An 11,534-nucleotide genomic window follows, 5' to 3' on the forward strand; every position below is an offset into this window, starting at 1 on the left:
ATCCCCACCATAATGAGCTATTATTGTGACAGTGAATGGAAAAAGAAGGGAAGAGGAATACTAGGGGATAGGTCATGGAGAAGTAAAAGGGAAGGTTAGAGAAAACTAACTCACATAATCAAGGTGTGCAAGTAGACCTCTATACAAGCAAGGAGGAGGGGTAGGAAAAAACTGCTGACATTTCAACCTCTCTTTCATCTGAATTGGTCAAAGGAAAAGAATACATTCACACACATGAATGCATAAAATTTGCAGTATTTTGCTCTTAGGATATATAAAAACACTTATAGCTCTTTTTAAGGTGGCAGAGAATAGGAATATGAGGGTATATTCTATAAATTTGAGAATGAATGAACAAGTTATGGTATATGAAAGTATTGGAATACAATTGTACTATAAGAAATGATGGAGATAGTTTCAGAAAAACCTAGGAAGACTTACATGAACTGATGTGGAGTGAACAGAACCAGAACAAGCATTTTCTTGCTTTTTTTTTTTACTTCACATGTATAAGGGGTGTCATATTGCTTGCCTTCCCAGTGGGTGGGAGAAAGGGAGAGAATTTGGAACTCAAAGTTAAAAAAAAAAAAGAATGTTTAAAAAAATAACAATGTGACAAAGTAGATTGAGTCCTGGACCTGAGGGCACAAAGACCTGGCTTCTAATCCCACTTCTAAATACATCATAAGCTGTCTGACCATGGTTCAATTACTTAACCTCTCTGATGCTTAGGTTTTTGATCTGTAAAGTAGGGATTATTATAATGTTTGTAGTACCTATATCTGAAAGGGTGTCATATGTGACATCACACATGGAAAGCCCTTTATAAACTTTCAAGTGCTCCTTAAGATTTTTTTTTTTTTGGTAAGCAATCGGGGTTAAGTAACTTGCTCAAGGTTACATGGCCAGTTATTTCTGGGTGTGGTGCTAAGTATCTGAGCCCGGATTTGATCCCCAGATCATCCTGACACTGGAGCCGGTGCTCTTACTCGCTGTGCTACCTGGCCGCCCCTAAGCAATTGGGGTTAAGTAACTTGCTCAAGGTTTACACGGCCAGGTGTTTCTGGGTGGGTGCTAAGTGTCTGAGCCCGGATTTGATCCCCAGGTCATCCTGACACTGGAGCCGATGCTCTTACTCGCTGTGCTACCTGGCCGCCCCAAGATTTTTTAAGTAGAGATTTTTTAAATAAATTTTTAATGCAAATCTTATAAAAATATCAAGACATAAAGCTATTTACCAAAAACAAATTTTTAAAAATAGCATTCAGAATTTCATCCTTTAAAATGTTAGTCTTTGTATACAAAAAGTTCTGTGACCTCTCAAACTATGTTATTTCACAAGTTATCATTTATCTTTCATCACTAAGACTATCTTAGATACCTTTTCCTTAAGGCAAAGGAGTATGTTTCCTGGTGTCTCTTAGAAGCAAAAGGCTTTACAACTCCAAAATAAGATCTCATACCTATCTTAAATGGCAAATACTTGAGGGGATGAGGGAAAATAGGTACATTAATGAACTGTTGGTGGAATAGTGAACTGGTCCAACCATTCTGGAAAACAGTTTGGAATACTCTTTGACCCAACAATACCACTACTAGGTCTAGATCGCAAAAAGATCAAAGAAAAAGGACTTGTATGTAAAAAATATTTAAAGCAGTTCTTTTTTGTGGTAGCAAAGAATTGGAAATCAAGGGGGTGCTAATCAATTGGGGAATGACTGAACAAGTTGTGGCATATGATCATGATGAAATACAATTGTTCTATAAGAAATGGTGAGGGGGATGATTTCAGAAAAACATGGCAAAACCCTTATGAACTAATGCAAAGTGAAGTGAAAAGAACCAGGAGATAATTGTACACAGTAACAGCAATGTTGTAATAATGACGAATGTAAGAATGTTAAACACTTGGCTTACTTTGATCAATACAGTGATCTATGACAATTATGAAGAACTCATGATGAAAATTTTAAAAGGCTATCCCCCTCTAGAGAGAGAAATGACGAACTGAGTGCAAACCAAAGTAAAATTTTCTCACTTTATTTTTCTTATTTAAAAAAAATGCATATTTGCATAATTTGTTTTGCATGATTTGCATATATACATAAACATGTATAACTATATATTGCTTGCCTTCTCAGGGGGTGGGGAAGAGGGTGGGGAGGAAGAGAATTTGGAACACAAATTTTAAAAATAAAAGAATGTAAAATAAATAATAAATTAGGGGTGGCTATGTAGCATAGTGAGTAGAGCACCAGCCCTGGAGTCAGGAGGACCCGAGTTCAAATCCGGCTTCAGACACTTAACACAAAAACTAGCCGTGTGACTGTGGGCAAGTCACTTAATCCCAATTGCCCTCCCAAAAGCAAAATAAATAAATAAATAAATGATAAATTAGAAGCACAAAAAAAGAAGTAAAAGGCTTTAAAACACACATATAACATACATACACATACATATACATACACTTTACACCCACATACACACATACTTCTCAAGAATCTAATTTACTATAACATGGTTAAATTGTTGACTGCTGACTGACAATCAGCTTTCTCAAAAATCTTTTTTAGTATAAATATCACAGAGCATACAGAGCATACTATTATAATAAATATATTCAAATAAAACCAAATATTCAAAATTCATTTCTTTTCCATTTATTAGTCCTGGAGTTGAGATTATACCTACACTAACAAGTAGTTATGACTTGAGGAAGACTTCACATGCCTTAAAAACTTTAGCTTGGTTTAATATAGCAAGTTATTTATTACTGCAAACATAAACAAATCAGAAATATAGAGCTGTAATTTTACAGATGAGGAAACTGAGACCCAGAGAGACTAAATGGCTTGCCCAAGGCCACTCAGATAGGAAGCATCAGAGATGGGGTTTGAGCCCAGGCCCTTTGACTCCTGAGCCAGGGATCTTCCACTGTACCATGCTGCCTCTCTCCATAAGCTGCTGTTGAAATTAACATTAGCAGAAAATCTGGCTAACATGAACCTTGAAACAATCAGAGGCACTCTCCATGATTTGAGCTAAGAGAGGCAACCTCTAAGCACTCAAATGACTAACAAGTCTGGAATCCCTTAGACATGGCATTGGCATACATATACATGAAGGCAGGAGGGCAAAAGTGCAGGAAGATGAGTGGAAGATAAACAGGAAAGGGACTCCCACTGCTAAAGCCACCTGCACCTCCGGCTTGAGCTTCTCTCCCGTGGGAGGGCACTCAGCTCCTCTCTAAGGTTTTGGATCTTGCTTATATTATACAGGAAAATTATGGGATCCAAAATGTTCAAGCAACCATTTTTAGGTCTCTAGCAATACATTCTAATACAAGAGGCTGATGATGCAAAGTAGGAGACCAGAATAACATTTCCAATCCTAGGACTCCCTCCTTATAGCATGGACACAAGTTAGAATAAGCCTGCTAAATACAACTTTATTGGGAAATGCCTCAATATGCCTTTCATAAATTTGTTTGCTGCTTCATTCATTTCAAAATTGGAAGGAATCTCAGGGGCCATCCGTAGACCAATCTACCTCAATATACGAATTTGTTATTCAGATGTGTCTGACTCTTCTTAACTCCATCTGGGGTTTTCTTGCCAGAGATACTGGAGTGGTTTGCCATTTCCTACTCCAGCTCATTTTACAGATGAGGAACTGAGGCAAACAGGGTGAAGTGACTTGCTCAGGGTCACACAGCTAGTAAGCATCTGAGGCTAGATTTGAACTCAGGAAGATGAGCCTTCCTGATTCCAGGCCTGTCACTCCATCCACTGTGCCACCTACCTGCCCTACACTAGGTTAATAACCTTCTGTAATATCCCTGACAGGTGATCATCCAGCTGAATACTTCCATTGATTGAATGCTTTCTACAGATAACAATTTAAAAATTATCTGCTCTTAAAAAAAAAAGTTAGCACTTAGACTAGTGATGGAGGAGTATCAGCCTAAGATAGTACACAGACAATCATCACAATAGCAGGCTTTCACTTCATGTACTTTTTTTACAATCAAAAATATCCAGAAAGCTAATATATTCCTATTTTAGTTATAAATTTCACTAGTATAGTTTTAGAATTTATTCACTTATAAGAAGAAATAGGGGATTAGAGGACAGAGAATAGAGACTAGCCAGACCTGTGACTTCACCGGTATAGCAAACTCTCCAGTAAAGACACTCTAGCTTCTAGGGCATCATTTCCTCTGCAATTCAGAGTCTTAGAGTTGTCTAGAGCAGAGGTGTCAAACTCAAATAGAAATGAGGATCACTAAACCATATACAGATCCTTTTGAGCTACATACTGACTTAGAAAACTATTTATTAATATTATTTGTTTTATTTTATTTATATTTATTTCATTAAATATTTCCCAATTCTGTTTTATCTGGTTTAGCTACATGCTATATGTCTGACACGTCTAGCAACTTAGAGTCCTACAAAGCTTAGTCATTTGTCCAGGGTCACCACAAGCAGAGTGTATCAAGAGCCACAACTGGAAACCCACTCAGAAACCGGGCCCCTATCTACTGCACTCTGCCGATGCTCAAGAAGCGGCAGCTAGTGAGCCTCTTAAAGGAGGATTAAGTGATTGTATCACTTAAAGTTAAGTATGCAAATGTTTTTTAAAAGTATATAAAGACAGAAAACAGAAAAACTATTAAAACTTGAAAAAAAATTAGTATTGTTTCCTCCACTAAGATCCTACTCTAATGCTTCACTGTGAAGTAGAGGTGACCCTTGTCTTTTCAAAGACAAGGCCACCTCCATGTTAAGCTCTAGAAGGAACTACCAAAATGGAATGGAACTTCAAGTAAGAGTCCAGGAATGGGCTATTTCTAGGGTCCACAAACCAGCCTAAGTTCAGGGAAGTTCCTTTTCCATATTGGCCATGGAGTATTAAATTTCTTCAGCCATAACCCTCAAACATCTTCTACTAAGTCACAAAAGATTTGTGCTCTGTGCATCTGGTGAGCCTGTACCAATGAAATCATAAACTGCTGGCATATTTTAAATATTGTTTAAAATAAACTGATACCTATTTATTCACCATAAAGCATTTTGTGGAATTACTACTTTGAGAGTACCCTGAAATAACATTTTTCTACTGTTCATTTTTTAGTGTTAATATAAAAGTCACACACAAAACATCTGGGAGGAGACAATCTGTAAATGGTATTTGTCAGATATTGGCATCCCATTCCTCTTAAAAATTCAGGACAATTCCTCATCATTTATTCCTAGAGACAGGACTCAAGTTCTTATGGTGCTAGTAGGTTCCAAGACTAAGCACAAACCAGGCAGAGTCCTGCATAAAGATTAAGAATTCAAGCCACATTAGAAAGAATTCCTTTTTTTATGATTTCAGAAACTTTGATCAGTGAAAATCTTGTGAAATAAATTCAGAAATATTACATAGGGGTAGCCATACATTTCCCACAAATTTATGAACATAGTTGTCAAAGTTCATAGTAATACCAAAAAAATTCATCAATTATTACTATGTTAAGGTTTTCGCTATTACTTTATTTACACATAAAACATTAGTGGCATTTGCTGCCATTCATTCTTGTGGGTGCCAGATTGCACTCTAATTCTAATGTATAATCAGATTAAAATTAAAATACTGTGCTAAAAATTTGTGCCTATAAGTCTCACAAAGGTTCAATTTAGATTGTAGGAAGCTTCCTGGTCACCAGTTATTAATTGTTTTCCAAAGGGAATCAAAGGAAGCAGAGAGACAGATATGCTTTAGGATAGGGGTCAATAATCTTGGCTATGGAGGACCTCTGATGTTAGTTAGAGCCAACAAGGGAAAGGATCAACTTCTGATTAACCAAGAATTCTAAAGTTGGGCCCAGGACATGGATAAGCACAGCTGTGATTATACCAGCAAATGCTGCCCTTGGGAGGCTCAGAAAATTCCCTTAAGGCAATAAATAGAGGAAAAGAGAGGGTGTATGGCTTTCTCTTCCTGTACCTCTGAGCCTGGAATTATACTTTGGACTCAGCAGGGATGAAGAGATTATGGTGGAAGGCAGTCTTTGATGTACATGATACCCAAATGTGACCTTTGGGATATAAGGAATGAAGAGTAATTAGGATGGAGTCTGCCAAGGGCAGTAAGGTGTTAATCACTGTTTTAAGAGAATAGTTTCAGTACATGTTGAGAAGCAAATAATTGACTTAGAAAGGATAGCACCTGCCTTCAGAAATAGTGTGCACAGGTGAAGAATATACTTTTTTTTTTTTTTGCCTTTTGGAGGGCAATTGGGGTTAAGTAACTTGCCCAAGGTTACACGGCTAGTTTTTTTTGTGTGTGTATTAAGTGTCTGAGGCTGGAACCGAACTCGGGTCCTCCTGACTCCAGGGCCGACGCTTTACTCACTGCACTACCTAGCCACCCGCAAGAATATACTTTCTTTTTCTTTTTTTTTTTTTTTAAAGCAATTGGGGTTAAGTAGCTTGCTCAAGGTTACATAGCCAGGTGTTTCTGGGTGTGGTGCTAAGTGTCTGGGCCAGGATTTGATCCCAGGTCATCCTGACTCTGGGGCCGGTGCTCTTACTCACTGTGCTACCTGGCCGCCCCAAGAATATACTTTTTAACCTATAATTACATTAAATATTCCAGCTTTAATATCCACAGGATAAAACATTCTTAGTCATAAAAGCTAGAAATGCCAGCCTGCAAACTTTAACCAAATAGTCTGGTCCATGATTATTTTTTCACTAATGGAGCCTTTAGAGAAAGACATCTTTTAAGTGACTTACAAAAAAAAAAAATTTGGAAATTTTAGAATCGGGCACATTACAGTTTTCAAAGTGTTGGTTCACCATTACTAAGGTGACCTCAAGATATGCCTTACAACTATCCTTATATCTACAAGACACATATAACTATTAAGTTCTCTTATACATATGTTACCCAAAAACAACTTTTTAAAAAAATTGAAATGAAACACTATATGAATTCCCAAATTCATAATTTCCTATCAGGCTGAGATCATAAGCCACTGTACCCTTAATATTTTAAAGGCTCACTAAAAGACCATTTGATTTGCCAACTTTCAAGGTGTCAGATTTGTTTGCAGTGGCTAACAGAGGAGCTCATACAAAGTGAATCAGCCACATTCTTTAAACAGGCGCTGTTAATTACTCTTCAGTACATACCAGTGGTAAGCTCATGTTTCAAAAAGGAGGAAATTAAGGGGGGAAAAATCCACTATCCCCCCAATTGTCAGTATGTCAGGGAGATTTGGGGTCTTTCTATAAGGAGAAGCATCTGAACCAGTTTGTGTCACTATTAGCATAATTTTTTAGAATTATGTTTAACATGAGCAAGTTAAGAATTTTGTTTTGAGCAAGACTTAAAAATACACAAAAGAGAAAAAGGGAAAATAGAATCAAGAACTTAAAAACATCTGGGAAGTTACAGCTTTTTCGTTTGTTTTTTTTCTCTTTGGAGGGCAGGGCAATTGGGGTTAAGTGACTTGCCCAAGGTCACACAGCTAGTAGGTGTTAAGTGTCTGAAGCTGGATTTGAAGTCAGGTCTTCCTGATTCTAGGGCTGGTGCTCTCTTCACTGTGCCACCTAGTCGCCCCGGAAGTTAGAGCTTTAAAGCAAGTAATAATTTGCTTTACAAATAAAGAAGAATACATTTCTTTCTTTCTTTCTTTCTTTTTTTTTTTTGCTTTTTGGAGGGGATTGTGTAGGGCAATTGGGGTTAAGTGACTTGCCCAAGGTCACACAGCTAGTAAGTGGTATCTGAGACCTGGTTTGAACTCAGGTCCTCCTGACTTCAGGGCCCATGCTCTATTCACTGTACCACCTAGCCGCCTGATGTTTATTTTTTAAGGTAAAAAAGGCCTACCTGTAAAAACATAATTCCTAACTCAGCCCAGCTTCAGTTGTTACTCAAAACACTATCACCTCCATTGAGCAGTCTAGTCCAGAATGTAATTATTTCTAGTGACTCAGCAGGAATACCTGGTCCCACCAAGCTATAGTACATACCGTTGCTGGAGATGAACGTGAAGTATGGGACAGAGAATGTCTAGTGTTATCCATCCCCCCATGAATGAGATAGGCTCCTGAGCTGGAGATGATCTGACTCCCCCCAACGTCCATGGTGATGCCCACCATACTGTGAGAAGGAATGGCTGATGGAGAAGATGCCACAGTAGTCACCTGAGCTCCACCTCCTGGTGACTCAAAGTAGGAAGCAGCACTGCTAGGGGCATAAATCTGAGCTTCAGTGTTGTAAGAATAGGCAGTTCGTCTGTTAAAGGAATTAGAATTTATTAATTAATGAAAGAAATTAGAATTTACATACCAAATGATTATCTAATCTCAGTTGCAAAAGAAGTTTGATTAAATTTCATTAATGCCCATCTATTGAAACATGCCACGTGTGACCTTGGGCAAGTCACTTAACTCCAAGTGCCCCTCCAAAAAGCAAAAAAAAACAAAAACAACAAAAACGGGCAGCTAGGTGGAGCAGTGAATAGAGTACCAGCCCTGGAGTCAGGGGGACCTGAGTTCAAATCCAGCCTCAAATACTTAACACTTAACTAGCCATGTGACCTTGGGCAAGTCACTTAACCTCAATTGCCCTGCCCTCCCCCCTCCAAAAAAAAAGCAAAAAAAAAAACCCACGCCTAAACACACTGTGATACATGAATGTAAAAAATAATTAATAAGAAGAATTCTAAAAAGCATTGGAAGACTTATATGATACAAAGCATAGTAGACAGAACCAAGAAAACAATATGTACATTAATTACAACAATGTAAATGGAAAGAATAACAATCAAAATTGAACATTGAATGATTATGATGATGAAGATAGGCCCTAAAGAAGAGATACTAGAATGTGACTCCCTCTTTCTTCTTTAAATTGGTGGGGGACTATAAGTGTGAAATACTGTACATATGGCAGACTTGGTTGACATATTGGTTAGCTTTGCAATACTGTTTTTTTTACTCTTTCCCTTTCTCTGATAGAAGGAATGTGTGTCTGGGTACTGAGGAAGGAAGGTGATACAAAGACAAAAGCTATCAATTTTTTAAAACAAGTTTGGTAGCAATGTAGCTAAGATAGACTGGGAGTTATTCTCAGCTTTCAGGTATAGATCTCCACTATAATCTCATAATCATACTTTTTGAAATGCCACCAAGAGTTCCATGAAGCAGGGTGCTGTGTCTTAGCAGCTGCCACCAAAGCCACCCTGCACCTGCATGGAAGCTACAAGAGGCATCTTCTCCAAACTATGGCTTTAGTTTTGCTGCTCCATCACTGTTATTCAACTTCACCATGATCATAAATACTTACTAAGAAATCTCATGCAGATACATGAACAACATGTGTGGTTTTTTTTTTTTTTGCCTTTTTTTTTTTTGAAGGGGAAAAGTCAGGGCAATTAGGGTTAAGTGACTTGCCCATAGTTAAATGTTAATTATCTGAGGCTGGATTTGAACTCAGGTCCTCTTGACTCCAGGGCTGGTACTCTGTTCACTGTGCCACCTAGCCACCCACAACATGTGGTTTTGAAAAGAAAAGACTCACTTACATGGCTCCATTAGTGTAGACAGTATCTCCTCCTTCCACATATTGGACCTGGGTTGGATAGACATGCTGAACAGATTGTACCTGGAATGAATATTAAATACTTGTATTATGGACAACATAATTTTCTTTTTAACAATTTCTGATGCTTTAGGCTTGTAATGGGAATGTAAATTTTTAAGATCTTCCCTGCCCCTAGGCTAAAGTGCACCTGGAGCCTGGGGTAGGAGGCTTGTTTTTCAGTAGATACTTTTTGATTGGCCAGTGGGTCAATAAGGTTGTTACATTCTCTGAGCCAGGAGAAGGCTATATAAGCCCTGATGTGTAGCTTTGTTTTGGGGGCTCACTTTGAGAAGTGTTCTGTGATTTGATCAGATGAAACTCTGAGAGCCCCCCGGCTTTGAAAAAAAAACCCAGATGTTGATTTGGTATGGCTGTAATAGTTGGACAGTTTTGGAAACCTGTCTACTTGATCTGTTTCTCTGTCTTGATAATTCTGTCTGTATACTCTGAAGTTCGGGGTGCTGACCTTTTTCCCCTGAACTAGGTAAACGATACATATTTGACTGATAAAAGTAAGCTTGTTAACCCATTTTGAATTGCTTTCCTTTAACATAGCAGATCCAAGAACCTATGCTGGCAGCCACCCTGGGGATGCCAGGGTGCTTGCTGCTACAAGGCTAAAACTATCTAATCTGATGATACCAATGGTAAAGAGCACAATACTATGATAGACTTATTTCCTTCAGAGTGGCTTAATTATCCTGGCATGTGAAGGGGGAGCAGGTTGTCACAGGTTTTTCATGTATAGAAGGGATGAGAAACATGCTCCCTGTATATCTACTGGGTCTACACATATATAAAACTCAGTAGAAAATAAAGTCAAAAAGAGAATTTATAGTGCCGGCCTGGAGTCAGGAGGACCCAAGTTCGGTTCCGGCCTCAGACACTTAACACCCACACACACCCCCCCCCACACCACACACACACACAAACTAGCCGTGTAACCTTGGGCAAGTTACTTTTAACCCCAATTGCCCTCCAAAAGGAAAAAAAAAAGAGAGAGAGAGAATTTATATATCCAGAAAAGGAACAGATACCCTGGCCTATAAGCAGTAGAGAAAGTGGGAAGTAACAGCTTTCAATGAAGCTTTGATGAAACTTCTGATTAGCCTACTGGTATCTCCTCTGAAGGGATAAAGTTACAACTATTTCAAAGTAAATACCTTGTCCCTGTTGCAATTAAATGAGCTAAGAGCCCATAGGATGCTACTAGAGTCTAACATTCTCTTCACTATCCAAACATGAGCCCAGATAGAGAGGGAGGGAACATAAAGTGGTTGAAAGGTGGTGTCCTTTTGGGCTGAAGGACAAATAATAAATCCTCAAGGTTGTACAACAGAAGCATGATCTCATACTGCTGATCCCTTAACAGCAAAGCTGGAAGAAGCAGAAGGCAGGAAGAGATGACTGCTACCAGAAATGATCAGTCTGGCTGGCCTGTCTGTGTGACTTTGACTAAGTCATTTGACCTCTATGGCCCTGCCTCTGTTTCCTCATCTTTTTTTTTTTTTTAAGCAATCGGGGTTAAGTAACTTGCTCAAGGTTACACGCCCAGTTATTTCTGGGTGTGGTGCTGAGTGTCTGAGCCCGGGATTTGATCTCCAGGTCATCCTGACACTGGAGCCAGTGCTCTTACTCGCTGTGCTACCTGGCCGCCCCTGTTTCCTCATCTTTTAAAATAAAATAACTGATTTAGATAATCTGTAAGATTCCTTTCAGTTCTACCATCTTCTCTGATTCAACAATAAGCATTTTTAAATATTAAATAACAGGGACAGTGTATGCTTTGAATATTTCTTCCCCCTTTCTCCACCTCTCAATGCCACCATTAGGAAGTCCACCGGATCACCACCAGAACCATAGATTGGTCACAATTCCCTGTATTATTATCA

At 38.6% G+C, this 11,534-nt stretch overlaps 1 protein-coding gene across 7 annotated transcripts in view; it reads right to left on the bottom strand.

Annotated features, from left to right (window-relative positions):
* Window positions 1-11,534, bottom strand: part of RFX2 (regulatory factor X2) — a 177,618-nt gene that overhangs the window by 59,380 nt on the left and 106,704 nt on the right. For 5 of the 7 annotated variants that reach the window (XM_069082844.1, XM_069082841.1, XM_069082842.1 and 2 more), the window contains 2 exons: window positions 9,584-9,663; window positions 8,028-8,292 (listed from right to left, as the gene is read on the bottom strand). In XM_069082844.1, the coding sequence (XP_068938945.1) occupies window positions 8,028-8,292; window positions 9,584-9,663 (345 nt within the window). The remainder of the gene's footprint in view (window positions 1-8,027; window positions 8,293-9,583; window positions 9,664-11,534) is intronic. The other 2 variants (XM_069082845.1, XM_069082846.1) reach the window with 1 other exon arrangement.

The sequence above is a fragment of the Petaurus breviceps genome, unplaced genomic scaffold (assembly GCF_028583685.1).
Source record: "Petaurus breviceps papuanus isolate PSGF00001 unplaced genomic scaffold, PetGlider_PUasm1.0 172, whole genome shotgun sequence".
Taxonomy (NCBI): Eukaryota; Metazoa; Chordata; class Mammalia; order Diprotodontia; family Petauridae; genus Petaurus; species Petaurus breviceps.